At 44.3% G+C, this 18,421-nt stretch overlaps 1 protein-coding gene across 1 annotated transcript in view; it reads left to right on the top strand.

Annotated features, from left to right (window-relative positions):
* Window positions 1-17,240, top strand: part of HLF (HLF transcription factor, PAR bZIP family member) — a 34,051-nt gene extending 16,811 nt beyond the window's left edge. Inside the window, exons 3-4 of the mRNA XM_065034779.1 lie at window positions 10,418-10,638; window positions 13,250-17,240. Coding sequence (XP_064890851.1) covers window positions 10,418-10,638; window positions 13,250-13,465 — 437 coding nt within the window. The 3' untranslated portion in view covers window positions 13,466-17,240. The remainder of the gene's footprint in view (window positions 1-10,417; window positions 10,639-13,249) is intronic.
* Window positions 17,241-18,421: the final 1,181 nt, after the last annotated feature.

Here is an 18,421-nt window from a genome sequence, read left to right as displayed (position 1 = left end):
CACTGAAATGAAGCTTGCAAAGTCATTGAGGGAGCTGAAAGGCCACTTGGTATCTAAATTGTGTATTTAGCCGTTAGCCAGGTACATGGGATATAGTTGCCCACAGTTTCGATCCACACAAGCAGACTTGTATCTGTCCAGGACCTGTCTGTGGAGAAGCAAAGTGTAATTGGGTGAGTGCATTGCTTGGTTTGGAAGTGACTGGAAATGCTTACAAAGCAGCTGATATAAATACTCACCAGCTTCGGCTGCAGCAGAGCTTGATCTGGTGGTCTGAGCTGTGCTAGCGGCTGAGTGGTCTGTGCAATAGTCTTTGAGGACAGATAGGGCTTGCTTTAGCTTCCTGAGTAGCCTGAGGCTGTAACTGAATATTTCGGCTGTTCCACATTAGTTTTTTATTTTTTTTAAAGGAAGATCTGTGAGTACAGAAGTTGGAATGCATGTTAATAACAAAACCTTAATAGACCCTTTTCGTCATCAAGATTTTATTGAGTTTTGCTTGTGTGTTGAGTCCTCAAGGACCTTATACAGGCAGCAAAATGGAGGCAAAGGAGGTAGAGCCAAATTTTGGGGTTACTGAGCAAGCGAGCTGCAAAGCTGGGCGGCCACCTCATCCCTAGCAGCTTGGAAAAAACCTTCTGAAACAGGTCAAGATGGGTTGAAACTTCTGCTTCAGTGGGTGCTTCTTCCAGGCTGCAGGTCGAGCGGGTGAGCGGTGCGGGTTGAACAGCGCCTGGATGGGCAGCAGCATCCGAGCGGGGTGTGGAGGATGTGGAATGTACCCACACAAACGGCCTGGGCATGAGGAAACGAGATGTTCTGACCTGTGAATAGGTGAGTTACTTCTGGAGAAGTGCACCAGAACACAGGGCTGGCTTCTGTAGGAGGAAAGTATTGAAGGTGGCACAAAGCATTTTTATCGTGAAACCAGCTCTTAATTTATTTGTGAAACTCAGGAGCACCATGAAGCTGGTTAGTTCCGTTTTCTTTATTCCTTCTGTATTTGTGAAAGAAGAGCAAATAAAAACGTTCTATAAGCTTTGTTACCTTTTTAAAAAATATCATTTATATGGCACAGCTCTATTTTGTGTAATTTTTTATATCCAAAATATAGAGGGCTTTAGAATAGAGGAAGAAAAGCTGCATATCTGAGCTTAAGATAAAATAAGATGATCTCTGTGACAGAGACAGCAGAAATTATGTGATATGACAGTTGCTGTAGCAACACCACCTACTTCATGAAAATCGGAGTTAACAGGAGTGTGAAAGGTAAAGCCCACATAATTTTCCAAGCCTATGAATTGTTGCTGCCCTCAGCTCGTGGTGCTTGCCAGCTCCCCAGTGTTCCTCATTTCATTTGGGCATGGATACATCTTCTTCTGCAGACCCGATGCTCCCATCAGCAGGGGTACATCACGGGAGCCTGCGGTGCCTTTGCCTACAGGTGAAGAAGAGGAAAACAATGAGGGGTTGTGTCGTGTCCCCTCATCCCCCAAATCCTCTCAAAAGCCTTGAACAATAAAGTGCCATAAGGCCTGTGCTGTCCCGCAGGTGTCCCGTATGGAGGACGGGATGACCGCCGTTGTGAAAAGAGAACCAGACCAGTGGATTTACTTCTGTGGGAATCAGCTTTTAGTAAAGCACTGTTATATTTAATATAAATTGTAAGTATTGTACAGACTGAAGGTGTCAGAGATAAGTACATTGGCACTTGACCCCCTCCTGAATAAACCCCAAATAGTTGTGTTTCGTACCAGTGATGGTTGCCCATGCGAGCAGGAGAATGCATTCCTTTTAACCAAACGACTCTCACATTTACAAGTGAAGTTGAACAATGTCTTGCCCAGTGTTCATTGTTGTCATTTCTTGTAATCAGACTTTCTTTTTGAAGTTCCCTGGTTTTGTCTGTGTCTGATGTGCCATGAAAACCTGTATTATGCAGCAGCTGTGAAGAAGTAGCTACGGACACGTGGGTACCGTCCCAATGCGACAGTCTGTTCTCCTGGAATTTTCTCTGAGCCACAGTTCCGTGTCCCCTTCCTCCTCTGAGCCACTTCTCAGACTACCTGAGACTCATGCCTTTGTGTACTTTGCAAATGAAGATAAATACATCAATAGCGAAAAAGATACAACCACACACCCTTGTGCTTTCTTTGTGTGTGTTCATTTGGAGTAGTATGTAAAACAGATTGGACCTCTGCAGTTATTGGCTGTAACAAACCAAATACAAGCTTTGGGGTTTTGGTGTGGTGTTTGTGTTGGTTTCGTTTTGGTTTTAGTTTGTTTGGTGTATTTTTTATTTTGGTTTGATTTGTGTTTGTTTTCCAAAACATGATAGAGGGCCCTGATTTAAGGCAGAGAGAAAAAAAGTGTAGTAAGGAGTGTTATGGGAACAGTGTATCTCCATGCTGGCAGCTCTACTACTTAAAATGTGATTCTCTTATACAAATGACCCTCTATAAAGCATCAATTTAGTTTTGTCACATAGCGTACTTTGTTTTATCGAACAAAAAAAGTATAAAACTAAAAAGCTATGTCAACAGAGAGTTGGGATTTGTGCGTACAGGACGGATCAAAAGAAAGGCGAGGTTTGCGAGTTCCTGTGGCTCTGCCCAGTGACCCTTTTTCTTCAGGGCTGTATTGAGCGAGCAGCCGATAGCATCTCCTGCCTCGCCGCCCGCTGCCGATTGGGAGGCAGAGGAAACGAACCCGTTTCACGTGGCTTTTCCATGCCATTGGAAATCTCCCTTAGCTGTGTTTTGATAACACACCCAAGCAAGATGGGCTTGGGTACCAGAACTGGGTAATAGATACGTGAGTCATGGGTGGCATATGCTTTCGGGATTACACGGTGGCTTTTTGCAAGACCTGTTTACTCACTGGGAGCGTGCTGTCCTGGATGTGCATTAGCCAAATAAATAGAACAATGTGAGAGGAACTTACTTGGTCTGGAGTCCTGCTGAGCACATTGGCAGTGGCATAAACACAACTTAAGGACAAGCGTTGTCTTTGTTTTGAGTGGTATTCCACGTGAGGGCGTATTTATGGATGCCATATGCGGCTGTTATCTAAAGTGGGGGCTCTATCTAAAATCTGCTCTTTGAGTTTGGTTTATTAAAGCTGGGTATGTAATTGTCCAAGGAAAGAAAAACAAATCTTTTTGTCTTTTTATTAACAATTGTGATGCTTCTCTGGAACCTTCCCTTTAAGAAAACAAATAACTGTACTTTTTGAGGAACTTTACTATATGTGAATCACCAATTAATGAAAATATATATAGGTGTGCCAAAGGATGTCACAAAGTTCCAATGCACCAGGGAATACCAGCATCTTGAAGTGAAACGTGCTTCTAAGCCGAGTGTAAATCAAAATTAACTACCTGTCTGAATGTGCTTCCTGCAGCTTCTCTCCAGGCCCCGTGCCCACTGAATGCCGTTTTCTCCTGTCTTTGTAGGGCAAGCAGCGCCCTACAGAAGATCAAGAAAGGCATTTAAGAGCGCTGTGGAGTCCATGCTTTTCAAGAATTTGAAAATCCCTGTGCAGTGTTCTGGGAGCAGGATCAAACCCTTGGTTTCTGTGGGTAGCGCTTGTGCAAGGGAAGCACTCGGGACAGGAACAACTACTTTCAGGCAGGGGCTGGTTTGGGAGAGAAAAAAGGTTTTATTTCCTGGCAGCATTTAGAAACGAGGCCTCGTGGAGCCAAGTGCCGCCTTCGCACGGGCTGAAGACAGCGTAAGGTTTGCAGAGGATGGATTTTGTACAAGAGTAGAGTCTTAAGTCCCGTAGACATAGTGGAAGATTTTACCTGGTGGTGCCTCATATTTTTTATTACTTTTGAAGGGCAGAATGTTACTGGCACAGCAGGCATAGCATGTTATATGCACGTTATGCTAACGGCATACAAGAGTTGCAAAGTCAAGCCCTCAAAGTATGCAAACATTTGAGCAAAGGCCACATGTCCAGCTTCAGATAGCACCCCCTTCCCTTGTCTGCTTGCAAATGCAGGTTTTAATTACATTATATCCTCTTTGTTCCCTTTTCCCTTTTTGAATGTAGAGGTCAGAGCAGCTCTGGGTTGAATCAGGGCTGTATCAGGAAGGAAGCCGTTGTCTGTAGAATCTTGACCTCATTTTCTGCAGATGTGAGAGGATTTGGGGAACAGCAGGAGGAGAAGGGAAAATCTGGCAGGAAAGACAGAAGGATTTTGTCTAGAGAGACTGGATTTTGCCGTGAAGCTTCAGCAGAATTCTGAGCAAATCACTTAGTTATATGGGCTTGTCACACTGCATGTTTGCTTCCCATTTGGATACCTTGGGCACCCCTCACATCAGTGTACAGCCCCCAACCTCCAACAAGTCGGTGAGAGTTGATTTGAAATGCCGATAATGTTCGCTAACCTGAGAGGCTGGCTGCATACTTTTGATTTAAAACGTCTGTACTTCTTCACCTGTAAAGAGGTGGTGCTGCCCCTTTTTTCATTGGGGTCTTGTGGGGAAAAAGATGGTTTCTGTGAAGCACACAGGTGCAGAAGCTGTCAGTGCTGGAGCTCCTGCAAAGCTGATAATTGTATCTTTGCAGGAGGCTGGAATAATTAGTGGCAAAGAACGCATGGGCCCATTTAGATAAATCAAAATGGGTGAAACAAGGGACTCCTGCCCTGTTCTCTTCAACGATGCTTTTCTGCTGGGTGCATTCATGCCTGCAGTAGCTGGATTTTAAGAAGGCAAACGAAAGGGCAGTAACACAGATCCAGCAGCCAGCGCACAGGCCACTAGCTCAGTTCAGTGAAAAGTTGGCCAGAAATTTTTGACAGGTTCAAAACAAAGTATAATATTTTTTGCTGAACCTTTTTCGGGAAACTGTTAGACTTATTTTGGCAGAAACATAATTGGCACATACAGATCCAAACAGAATGGTTGAAATCTGGCAACGGTCTGAGGAACTGAAGACGGCATCGTCTAATGGGAAGTGTCAGGTAATCTTAATAAGAGTACCAGTCCTGCCTGAAATAATAGTGGAGAGGCCCAGAGCAGGAGGCACACAATGCTGAGAGGGGAAATGACAATTCTCTTAAATGCACAAGGTTTGTAAACAATGCTGGTATCTTTAAAAAGTACACATTTTAAAAACACTTGTGTGTGCCAGTCTTTTAGTGTGTGTTAAAAGCAGCGAGCGTGTTGGGGTTGCGTTGGTTTAAGATCCTTCTTTCCGCAGGAAGCGTTTGCCGTCACCCCGCGTTCGGCAGAGTCGAGTTCATGTAAGATAAGGAACAGAGGAATGTCTGTGCCAGGTTGGAGCACCGGTCAAAAATACACTAATCTCCTGTTGCTTCAGAAGAAAATCAAGCTCCTCTAATAACTGCGTTAGATAAATACACACAGAGGTGAAGTATCTTCTCCACCCCAGGCAGAGGGGCTGGTTTTGTCCTGCTGGAAGATCACACTGTGGCTCATCATTCCCTTTAGTGCTCGTATAGATTATGGTCTGGTTATCTATATAATTGATTTGGTTTCTCTTATAATATCGTGACTGAGGAATTATAATATTGTCCTTAGTTAAACCTTGGTCTCCAGAATTTTCCCTTTCTGTTACCGCCGGTGGGGATTTTTGCCTGTCTTGATTCCTGCACACTGCCTTGTGTTCTGCATCGAGATGACTTTTCCTGGAGGCTGAAGGGGTTAATGCGGACAGAGATGACAGATTAGCCCGGCGCAGGATTTGGAGTAAGAGAACTATCCCAAATAGCTGGCTGGCCGCCAGGCGGATAGACGACTTGGAAAACCGATCGGCAGAGCTGTGGGCTTCTCTGGAGCGGCTCCGCGTGAGGATTATCTGTCAATTTAACTGCTGTACTGCACAGTCAGACCAACAGACCCAAAGTGTCTTTAGTTTATATAACGAAAAACTATCAGCAAACACTTATTTTACCTCTGGGCTGCTAATAAATTGAATGAGAAACTCCTCTTTTCTTTCCCTCCAACATATGTGTGAAAAATAGGGGAAAATATTTTGATTAGAACATTTCCGCTCGCTTTTCTTTTCTTTTTCTCGTCGCTGTTCTCCAGCCAGCTGTTGAGCTGATGAAAAGTGTGGAAGGGCTGCGAGAAGGGAGACTTTGTGAAAATCAGGCACATTTCTTCGGGAGCTGAGTGATTCAATACTGAGTTCCACATAATCCACCGGGGATCCCTAGCAATACAAATAAGAAGTCTGTCAAGCAGTGGTGCAGTTGAAGAGGTTATTTCTGTCTTAACTCTCCTGGGCACATCTGGTAGGTGGGATGTTTCAAAAGGGGGAAATTAAGAGTCAGGATATGGTGATTGAGCTCCCCATGATACCAGATCAGCATTTTGGTTTTGCAGGTATATAAAAATGCTACTGTAGTTTTGAATTATGAATTTTAATTATTGCAGGCAATTAAAAGTTTGTTGTTTTTTTTTTACCAGCAATTTGGTGACCTAGATGACACAAGTGAATGGACTCGGTCCATTTTTCTTTGAACAAGGAACCACACTGAAAATAATGCCATTGTTTTGGACTTTCTCGCTGGCAACCTCTGCTGCGAGGAGGAGGACTGAAAGGGTTAGGACAGCCAACTTTCTTTTAAGTCCTTCTTTCTGGAAAATTTTCCGCTATTGCTAATATCTGCCAAAGCAACGCATTAGCGAGATGTTGGGGCAGCTGTGACTGCTGGGGTTGTGAAAACCTGCTGGGTCCTTGGCCAGGACGCACCTGGAGCTGTGTCTGTCCTGGCGTTCTTGCTGTTTCTTGAGTAGAGCTCTACAGTGGGAAAGTCTCCAGAAAAGAGGCCAGTGTTGACATAGTTGTGGTCTCTCCAGGCCGTGGTTGAGACACATCACCAGGGTGGTATGAAGGGAAGTTTCCATTAACCATTGTTCCCAGCTTGCATCCACCAGCACCACTGTGGAGTTCTGCAGCTGGATTTCCAAAAGAGCTTAATGCTCAAGAGCTCTCATTTCATCAGCTTAAATAGAGGGGCCGAGTTCTTTCCGAAACACTTGGCAATCTCAGCCCCCATTGAGAACAAAGCTAAGCACATTAAACAGGCCAGCCACTTCACTGCTCTGAAAATTTGGCCGCTGTTGTGAGCGCAGAGTGTTTGAATAATACAGAGACTGGCTACAAAGGCATCTGGTCCCGATGCCGAGCGGTGAGGGGCTTTACCTTGGCCTGGCCTCGGTGGCTGATTCCCTGTGCATCGCAGCCTCTGACTGGCTCTGTCTCTGGGTGTTGTGACAGCCCTCAAGCTTGCTGATGTGAGGATTAGTCGGCTGCTGGGCACATGATGTTCAGATTGCTGTGCTTATTTGACCTACCTCTGATTGCGAGGAATTTAGTGCGTAAAAATAACACCCTGAACAAATTTGGCAGAAGGATGCGCAGCTCAAGCGCCGTGGCGAGGAGCTCGGGCAGCCGTGTGCTCCTGCAGTCGCAGCAGCGCCAAGTCCAGCGCAGCCCACGCTGTCGCCCTGGGTTCCTGCATCACATAGATGCAGTGGCCGTTAGCCAGTAAACTAACGAGGACAGGTTCCTGGCTTGTGTTGTTGGCAAAACTTGAGAGAATAAATAAAAAATCACGGAATGCCAGGAGTTGCCTAATGTAAAGCTCTGGACAAGGAGTTTTTCTGGTTTTTCTGTCTGGGGTTTTAGACACCCTTATTAACTCCGTTGTGCTCCCTGGAGTTCCTGATCATCTAGAGGAGTGTGACAGGACAGGGAGTCGGCCTGCGTGGGCCGATACAGGCGTGCGTGCAGGAACATCGCACCAGGCAAGAATCTTCAGGCACCTGAGTGATACCGTCCAGCTCTGTGCATGATTTGTTCAGGCTTTGCGTTAGCGAACAGCATTTGCTTCGAATGAGCTTCACGCTGACACCTGGGACATCTTCTGTTTGCTGAAGAACCAGGTCTTTAGTGGCGAGAGCTTCTTAGACTGGGGAAATGAAATGTGTGCACGTAGGGAACAAGGCAGGATCTTGATTGCGGTAGGTTGTTCTCCCTGATCACCTTGGAGATGCATCGCTCTCACCTTTATTTTGCTATTGCGTTGGTAAGATGCGATACCTTAATGCCATGTATTTAAAAAGAGCATTTTTTCCCTTTACCTTTTTCAGAGAGCTATTGTACAGTTTATTGAATCCAATGATTACAAAGCTCATGTAATTGTGTAATATGGCGCATTGTAGATAAATGATAATATGTAAACTGATACCGTGTATCTAGAACTTCAGCAGTATTTAAATACAGGCTTTTCTGGTTTAGGGCCATTGGAAAGCCAGGGCAGATTTCACAATGTGCTTGACTTTTAGAAACACTCTGCATGCTCACCCAGAATATTATAGAAGTATTCAGAGCTGGTGTCTTGATTCATTTTTATCTGTATTACAGAATTTGCAAGGTTTGTATGTGAGTATGTCTATATATTTGCATTTTTCAAATATCTGGCCACTCTGGTACAAGCATACATCAAAGGAAGCTTTCCTGCATTTAATCCTTTAAATAAGCCTGTTTCTGCCAGCCCATACATCTGACATGAGATGAGATTAGCCATCCGTTTAAAGGCAGGCTATGAGTGCCTTGGTGTGTTCAAGCAGTTCCCTGCTGGCTTTGTACAGACACGGCGATGTGCTGAGCACCCGGGCGGGCATCGCCGCTGTCCCCGGGCACGGCCGAGGCGCTTCCCTGGGGAAACCCACCGCGCCCCGGGCAGCGGAGCGGGCCCTGCGTGTTCCCGGAGCCGTTCCGTGTCCGCGCTGCCGCCCCTGGGGCTCGAACCACCGAACACGCAACCCCCGTCCAGGCGGCGGGAGGAGCGGCGGCCGGGAGCGCCCTCGGGCGGCCGCGCGGGGAGAGGCCGCTGCCGCCTGCTGCTGCCTCCTGCTGGCCGGCAGCGGGGTCTGCTGGCACTGACGAGCCGCAGCACCGAACAGCGAGCGCTCAGCAGCAAAAAACCTTGCGGGGCCGGAGGCTGGAGGGGAAGCGCCGTGCTGTTGGCACAATGTGGGTAGCGCGATCCTTCCACTCCCTCTCCTATAGGTCCACATCTATTTTAATAACTTTGATCCTCCTTTTCTCTTCTCCCAGGCTCTTACTAGCCTTTCCTGGAAGCCAGTTTTATCAGTGCTATTTTAAAATAAAAGTTACAAAAGATGAGCTCACAGTTAGCAAGCCCTGGTTTGCACAATGCAATTCCCCAGTGCATTTTCCTATGCAGTTCCAATATTGTTGCTGTGATCTTTTAAATCAAAATAAAAACTACATTGTTAACACTGGCCTTGGTTTAGAATTAGAACTGACATTTAATGTTTACCATTTTACACCCTAAATGCTGCAGATGCAGACACAAATAAGGAAATATTACATAGTCACAGGATGTTTGTGTAGTTATTATGAAAGCTGTTGTATTTCTAAAGTCAAAGTGAATTAGCTAATAGCCAAAATTATAAAAGACTACCTGCTTCAATCAGAAGTCTTCCCTCTGAAGTCTGTGGGGCTTGTACTTCTGAGGCATGTGGAGACTTATGAAAATTCCGCCCTCGGGAATAGTCCATGTTTAGGCAGCTGACTTTAGGATCCTATTTTTGAAACCTTTGGTTGAGATTTTAAATTGGATTTTTTTGTGGAAATGCTGCCTGAATTGGTATTGCAGGATCTTGAAGGCTGTATCTAGGATTAAAAAAGAAAAATGGGTGATATCATTCTCTTCTAGGGAGAGAGGCTCCATTTTATCAGATTTTATATGCCATAAAGGAGCAATTTGGCATAAAGAAGTGTTCTTTCATTTTTGCAGAGCATCTTTAAGTAGTCGTCATAGCCTTTGGTGTTGCTGGTTTCCTTCACTGTCTTTTTAGAATATCACCGGTAGGATCGCATAGAAAATAGCGCTCTCCTTAGTGGAGTGCTTCAGCACAGCTTGAAAGTACATTTTCATGAGATACTGTCCTGTTGCGAGTGCTGTACATTGTTCGATTGTAAACTAAACTTACCCTCAAAGGTATGTATGAAGAAATCCATGAGAAAAGTGGGAAGGATTACAGTATGGTGGATAAATCAGAGCTAAATGACAGTACTTATGATTTGTTCCTGAGGATCTTAATGAAATGACACCGGTCAGAGCGATATGTTTTCTGCCAGCAGTCTAGTGCAACTTGGTGTTGGATTTGGTGATTTAAGTGGGCAGCCAAGATTAGCAACCAAAATTAGGCACCAATTGTGAAAATAATGACATGAGCATATCTGGATATGTGCCCTACAAAATGGACAATCTAATATTTACAATGAAAACTTGAATACCTATTGCTTGTAAAGTTTTTCAGGATCTTCTAAAATCCATATTTGGTGATGTTATTTACATACTTTCTTCTAACATAGATGAATTTGTCCTTTATTTCCGTAGGTCAGATCTTGCCAGCAAACCGAAACACACCAAGTCCCATTGATCCCGAGACTATCCAAGTTCCTGTTGGCTACGAACCCGACCCTGCAGATCTTGCTCTTTCCAGTATTCCTGGCCAGGAGATGTTTGACCCTCGTAAGCGCAAATTCTCTGAAGAAGAGCTGAAACCACAGCCGATGATTAAGAAAGCTCGCAAAGTCTTCATTCCAGACGACCTGAAGGTAAATTGGAACTGGTGATGAGGGTGTTTGTACAGACTCTATGACAGTTATTTTCTGACTTAAAAGTATGAATCTGTTTTCTCCTGTAAGGTAAATCTGCCAAACTAAAGTTGCAGAATAAAACTACAATGTTTCTGAATAAGACTGAGGGGAGGATGTCCCTTGTTAGTTATGCAACAGTTGAAATTCATGGGATCTATATTCATTTCCTTTGTATGCCAGAAACTTCCTGCGTGACCTTGGACAAGCTTATTTTGTCCCATATTTCCCACTTATGAAACAATCTGATCATGTTTCCTTTTCCTCCATCCTCTCTCTGTTTCATTGGCACGGACGGTGGGTTTTTTTACGGAAGAATCCATCTCTCACAGGGTCCATGGATGTCCCTGATAATGACAGAATGGAGCAAACTGTGTCGTCTTTGGAAGTTTAGCTCTGTGTTTATTAATCACTGTAGTAAACTCTACTAATCTAGGTGAGAGAATCAAAAGCAGAAAACAGAGTAAAATTATTCTAACAAAAAGAGTATTTTAATACAATATTTTAAGTATGTTACGATAGTATTTGAAAAGCAAGAGCACCCTTGTCTATGCTTCTCACAGCGCTCACATGAGTGTTCGGCCGAAGAGTGAACGGGAGGTTCAGGGTCTCGTTTCCCGAGATAATCACGTCGGCCGCCCTTGACTCCTCTCAGAGGGCTTGACCCAGGCGCTGCCTCGGCCCTGGGTGCGAGCGGCTGCCGAGGTCTGGGGGAGGGTAAGCAGATTAGACCAGGCAATCGTCTCTGGGTTGCATGTGATTTTGAAATGCCGGCCTTACCTCTTTCAGGCCTGGATTAAGGGATTTGCCATAGCAATTTGTTAAAATAAAGATGGATGAAGCCTAGGTGGCACACTAATGAATTGCTTAAAGCTGATTTTTATAGGGTGGAATGAGATGGGAAATTATAAACAAGATTTGGGTCATAGCTTTTTGCTGCGTGCTTGTTTTTAAGAGGATTTTTGGGAGTCCTACCTAAATACAGGTGAAGAGCAGTGTAGAGATACTGCGGCTCAAAATCATCAGTGCTGCACACCTCATTAAGCTAATATGAAGCAGTTGTAGAGTTCTTGCAGCAGTCGTTTTGCTCTTGCTTTGTCTTTATGCAACAGCGGGAGAAGATGCAGAGCAGCCGTGTCAGGCCCGGCTGCCTCGTGCTGGAAGACGCAGGAGCGATGGAGCATTTGTCCGCTCGGTGCAGCGCAGCAGCGGGCGGCTCCTGGTCCCTGTAGTGGTTACGGTGCTGTGCCACCGTGCTTGGTGACACCCGAGAGCCACACAAGCAAATGTGAGCGTACAAAAACGGAGGGATGACTGCGGGAGGCGGAGTTTGAGCTGTTTAACTTGACCAGGGGATTTGAGGGTTGAAAGGCTGCATCGCTTCCTCTGCAGAGAACTGAATTTCACTTTTTGTGAGAAATTCTGCCCACTTTTTTCTTTACTGACCTGTTCTAAATTCCTAGAACTTCATTCAGGTTCAAAGCGACGTTGAAGCTGCTGTTTTCACTGAAGGTTACTTCACTGAAGAGTGGAAGAATCAGGTGAAATGAAGTAGTAGCTTTAGAGCCATTTATGCACCTGTGCCTCCTAGAGACAAATCTTGAGTGTTAACGCTTTGGGGATGTGTCAGCTTACGAAACTTCAGAGTTTAGTGGACCTATTTCTGGCAAATGCTTTTTTTTTCTTCCACAGTCAAAGCCTATTGCACTAATCCCTTGGCGGTTGGTACCAGAACAGCCATCCTTGTTGTGCCAAGGAATCCTTTTCCAGCGACTCGCTGTTCAAGGTGCAAACAGGAATGCACTGGGGCTCTGTAGAGAAAGAGCTTTGAACAGAGAAAAGGAGCTGAACGGTGGACAAAATGGATGATACCAAGAGTGTGACCCACGAGGATGGAGCCAGGCTCTTCTCGGTGACAACCAATGATAGGACAAGGGGTAATGGGTACAAACTGGAACACAAGAGGTTCCATTTAAATTTGAGAAGAAACTTCTTCTCAGTGAGGATGACAGAGGTGGACCAGGCTGCCCAGGGGGGGTTGTGGAGTCTCCTACTCTGCAGACATTCCAACCCGCCTGGACACCTTCCTGTGTAACCTCATCTGGGTGTTCCTGCTCCGTGGGGGGATTGCACTGGATGAGCTTTTGAGGTCTCTTAGAATCCCTGACATTCTGGGATTCTGTGTTGACTGGGAAAGAGGAGCCAAGGGATGAGGGACATGCAAGAGGTAATTAGTAGACACACATGCAAGAGGTAATTAGTACTGCTCCAGCAGCCAGTAGAGAGTCAGCACATGCAAAGGTGAATACGCTATTGAGGTCAGCGTGGATGGGAGATGGATTGTGCTGCTGGAATATCACTTTGTTTTTCCTTGGAGGAATTCACAGTCGAGAGGATGAGGGTGTTAGTGCCAACATTGTGACAGGATGGATTGTGCCGTGTAAATCTGTCACTTGTGCCGAGTTAAGTCGTGCCCAGTCTGCAGACCATGGCTAAGAGCAGGTCCTGCTGGCCGCTCAGTTTGCTGAAATCTGATACCTTCTTTGTCTGTCTTTCTGTCTTTAATGAGCAGGATGACAAGTACTGGGCGAGGCGCAGAAAGAACAACATGGCTGCGAAGCGGTCGCGGGACGCGCGCCGGCTGAAGGAGAACCAGATCGCCATCCGCGCCTCGTTCCTGGAGAAGGAGAACTCGGCTCTCCGCCAAGAGGTGGCCGACTTACGGAAAGAGCTGGGCAAGTGCAAGAACGTCCTTGCAAAGTACGAAGCTCGACACGGCCCCCTGTAAATTCAAGGAGAGGGGGAGTGGGTTTGTTTATTTTCTTTTTTCTTTTTCTTTTTGTTGCGGGTTGGCATTTGACTAGATGGACAATGTGTTTCCTGTTCGATAGCACCGCACCCAAACCAACCTTTCTGTCTTCAGCACTTTACCAGAAGCAGAAAAACAACCGACTTACGTCATTTTTGTTGTTGTTTGCGCGTGCGTGTACCTGCGTATGTGTGTTCACACGTCCGTGTATGTGTGCGTGCGCTTGCGTGCGTGTGCGTGTGCATCTCAGCACTTCCCATTTTTACGAACCCTCTTCAAAGGGTGCCACATTTTTACCTGGACTGTTGAGAGCCGCCATAGTAAGCTTTTTATTATATATATATTTTTTTTCCAGTGCTGCTTCAGATTAGGGTTTTTATGTTATCGTAACCAGTTCCATCCTCCTGATTTACTTGGAAAGATCCCAGTATAAATTATTATTAAAAAAATAAAAAAAAAAAAAAAGGAAAAAAAAAAGAAAAGAAAAAAGAAAAAAAAGTAGATCTCAGTTTTTTCGGAGAGTAACAAGCTATTGTTTAAGTATGTCTAATCAGAAGAGTTAACATGCTAATAAAGTGCACAAATAATAATTTAGTACTACACTGCAGAGATATTAATTTATAGATCGCTTTTGTTGTATTTTAAGTTTTGGTGATAATCGTCTTCAGATTTAAAGCGCTGTTAGGCGGAGTTAGCTGTACCCATCCTAGATCCCGTCACGGCTTCTCTAGCTCCTAAGGTTCCTTCCTCTCGGACCCAGGTCGGTGGGAGCACGGCCGGTAGAGCACACAGTGTTTGCACTGCCCGTACCCGAAGCAATAATCCCGTGTACGCTAGCGCGCATGCTGCCCGGGTCTTCTAGTGGACGTAGGACGGTTTCCCTACCCAACAGGACTTTTAACGTCTTTAACGAAAAGTAAAAGACACATTAACGTGAGCATGCTAATTGTACCCCTGCTAAAGGGAGCGCATGTGTAAGAAGCAGGATAATTAGTTGAAACGGGAACAAAATTAATAGTATCGAATCAGATCCAATGTCGAAATCGGAGGGGCTTTTCTGTTTTCAGTTAGTTCTGCATTTCTTCAAGTTCCATTTTGTGACTAGAACTTAAATACCTAAATTCAGTTGGTTTTTCCCATGTTCTGTAATATATTTTCTGTGGATTATATCTTGCTGTTTTAAAAATCACTTTTATTCAGTTAGAGGACGTCACTGGTTCGCAAAGGCCATTTTTCCTAGTGATTGTTGTTTCGAGTGTGACATGAACTGATGGTTCTGAACTTTATTGTTTTAAACTCTCTATTTGCTTTGAACGCGTATGTTCTAATATAAAGTGGACTTCTGAAAAATGAATGTAAGAGACACTGGTGTATTTCAGGAGGGGATGGTGTTGTCATATACTGTGGTTAATCCAATCAATCTAAGTGTTTACTATAGACCAAAAGAATAGATATTATAAAATGTATAAAGTTTATACAGAATAATTATAGTATGTTTGTTTTGTACAGTATTTTTCAAGTACAAATACTGACAATGTATTTTGAAAGACATATATATAGCAAAAAGAAAGAGCTATTCCATATTTGAAATATATAGCAAAGATATATATTCTCCATTATTGTACAGAAAGGAAACGCTTAGTGGGTTGTTGGTTGTTGTTTTTTAAAGAAAAAAATCTTTAATATTTTAAGCCTACCGCTGGCATGTTCTGTGCTGGAGATTTAATTCCTATGGAAGTAATATGGCTTTCTAGAATGTTCCATATTACTGAAAAAGAGACACTTTATTATTTTCCATCAGAAACAAATAAACTGTTGAATAGGGACAAAGCACTACGTGGATTTTAGTCAACTCTTGATTGGACAATACAATATTTTCTAAAGGCAGAAAAATAATACACAACACAAAGGAAACCTCATCGTAATTTCTAATCTGCTGCTGCTGCTAGAGTCTGGTTCCAGCTGATTTGTTTCTAATGAATAGCTTTGTTCATATATGCAGTTGTATGTACTGCACACGGTTATTGACATGTGAGGAAAATATGGTGCTACATGTCTTGCTCACAGTTTTCTAAGTGTTTTGACATTATTTTCAAATAAAAAGGTGGTTCATTCCATTAAATCGTTATTCACGCTTCAGGAGATTGTTACGGAGGACTCAACCTTTTGTGCAGCATTAAAAACACCCTCTCATCAATGGCATTTTCCAGTATTTTTCCTCAAGCATCCCTGACTTGTCCGCATCCCTTAACGTGCAGCACTTGCCTGTGGACCATTTACTCAGCAAACTGAATTTCCATGTGCTGCAGCAAAGTTTCACGTGCTGTAAGTTATTTCCTATAGGTCGGGATGAGCCGCTGGGCGCCCGGGTAGCGAAACGAGACTGACGGCGTTTGGCACCACTCGGTGCTTCTGCTGTCACCACTATGAAATAAACTTCATTTTTCCCCTGGTGGGGCTCAACCAGGCGCTGCTGAGGACACACTTTTAGCAGCAACACAGGGAATTGCAACAGGTTGTAATCGTGGTGATTATTCCTGACCAGGAAGAATGGGGTGCATGAGATTGGTCAGATCCGCTGGTGAGTTGCAACATCACTGCAAATCTTTCTTTAAAATGTAAAAGGCAGCTTGGAAAAAACAAAAAATTACAGATAATTCTTTAATTTCTTTTGGGCAGGGAAGGTAGGGAGACGGTAGGTTTTGTAGGCTGGATATCAGAGATTTATTAATTAAGGTCACAGAGGAACATGGGGGTTTCCAGCAGCCTCAGGACTGGGATGTGCTGGGTGAACTGGGGCTGCTGGGGAGCCGGTGGGACTTGGGCCCCCAGCGCTGACCATGGGACCTGGAATAAAAATACAAGGACAAAATATGTGGGCTAAAACTTGGGAAAAAACCTGGTTATGTGCCCCAAAATAACAATAAAAAATAAATAAAAGAAAGTTTAGCTCATTTTCGGTTCCCAAGGGCAGCGTAGCTGGGCTCAGCACACCTCTGGTGGCTTTCTTGCTCATGAAGGAGCTTGTAGGTATATGAAATTGTAATTTTATAAAACCAGAAATATCTATATTTGCAGAATAATTAATAGTATGTCTAAATAATTCACTGACCTCTATTAAACCGTAAGCATTGGTAAAATGCTTGTCTTTTTGTTTTTTTGCTGAAACTTAGTGACTTCTTTCTTTTTACAAAAGAATGCCCTCTACAAGTGGATTGAATTTGCCATGTGTTTGTGAGCACGAGCACCGCGGGGCTCTCCGTGGGAAAGCCCAGGGCAGAGGAGGCGGGGGGGGTTATTTTTGTTGCTGAGTGGTGCTAAAGGCGCTAAACTTGGCACCATGGAAATAAAGTTCTGACTTGAATCCACAGACGCGAGAGATTCGACATGAGAGGGACCTGACGTGGGAATCTCTGGCCTCTGCGGGTTTGAAATAACCCCACTCACTGCTTTAAATCTATTTTTGCATGTAATTTACACTAGAGATGTGCAGATTATTTTTATTTTCTTGACTTTTTTATGTGAAAAAGTGGAAATAAAAAAAAGAAGAGTATTAAAACTAACAAGTGATCAACCATTGTATTTCTGGCAACACCACAAGACAGCATCTGTTTAAATACAAGTTTAACACATAAGATCAAGCTGTATGAGATGAAATGGATTGCATCCTGCGTGCTGTTTGGCCCAATTTTTATTTTTATTTTTTGTCTGTTATTCTTAATGTTTAATAAACTTTTAAATTTTTCTTCTCTCATCCGTGTGCTTGCTTTGGTGTGTCAGGGCTTGGGCAGAGGGGTTTTTTTTGGCCCTGGTTGTGGTGCGGGATTTGAACTTCCCTGCTGTTTGTTGGAAGGACTACTCGGCCGGTCACAGTCTAGGAGGCTCCTCCAGTGCCTTGACGATAACTTTGTGATGCAAAGGGTGGAGGAGCCGACTAGAAGAGGTGCACTGCTGGACCTCGTCCTCACTAACGAGGAGGGGCTGGTTGAAGCGGTAAAGGTTGAGGGCTGCCTTGGTTGCAGCGACCATGAGATGGTGGAGTTCAGGGTCTCCTGTGGCAGGAGCAGAATAGCAAGCAGAATTGCAACCCAGGATTTCAGCAAGGCAAACTTGGGCCTTTTCAGGCAATTGCTGTGGGAAATCCTATGGCCCTTCTACTCTGCCCTGGTGAGACCACATCTGGAATATTGTGTCCAGTTGTGGCCCCTCAGTTCCAGCAGGACAGGGAACTGCTGGAGAGAGTCCAGCGCAGGGCAACAAAGATGCTGAAGGGAGTGGAGCATCTCCCGTGTGAGGAAAGGCTGAGGGAGCTGGGGCTCTGGAGCTGGACAAGAGGAGACTGAGGGGTGACCTCATTCATGTTTACAGATATCTAAAGGGTGAGTGTCAGGAGGATGGAGCCAGGCTCTTCTCGGTGACAACCAATGATAGGACAAGGGGTAATGGGTGCAAACTGGAACACAAGAGGTTCCACTTAAATTTGAGAAGAAACTTCTTCCCGGTGAGGGTGGCAGAGCCTGGCCCAGGCTGCCCAGGGAGGTTGTGGAGTCTCCTTCTCTGCAGACATTCAAACCTGCCTCTCAGATCCCCTGCCTGTCCTGCTCAGACCCTCTCTGTATATCTACATATAGATACAAATGTAATAATTATATAATTATTAATTATATTAATAATTATATTTCACATAGTGTATTTGTCACTGTTTACTAATATAGGCTTGTAATATATAGATAGGTTTTGCTGCTATCAATGTCTGGTTTTGACATATTCTGTATACTATGCACAGAGAGATTTGTCATCACACACACCCCAATCTGTGCATGGTGTGTATATATGTACACATATACCATTGTAGATCCAGGTATAAATTCAGTTATATTTTCAGACAGCATGTTTAGCAGAACGTAGTAATCTAGGTTTATATTTATGTATCAT

Source organism: Columba livia, chromosome 18, assembly GCF_036013475.1.
Source record: "Columba livia isolate bColLiv1 breed racing homer chromosome 18, bColLiv1.pat.W.v2, whole genome shotgun sequence".
Taxonomy (NCBI): Eukaryota; Metazoa; Chordata; class Aves; order Columbiformes; family Columbidae; genus Columba; species Columba livia.
Note: the sequence above shows the minus strand (reverse complement) of the source record. Positions and strands in the feature narration are given on the sequence as shown.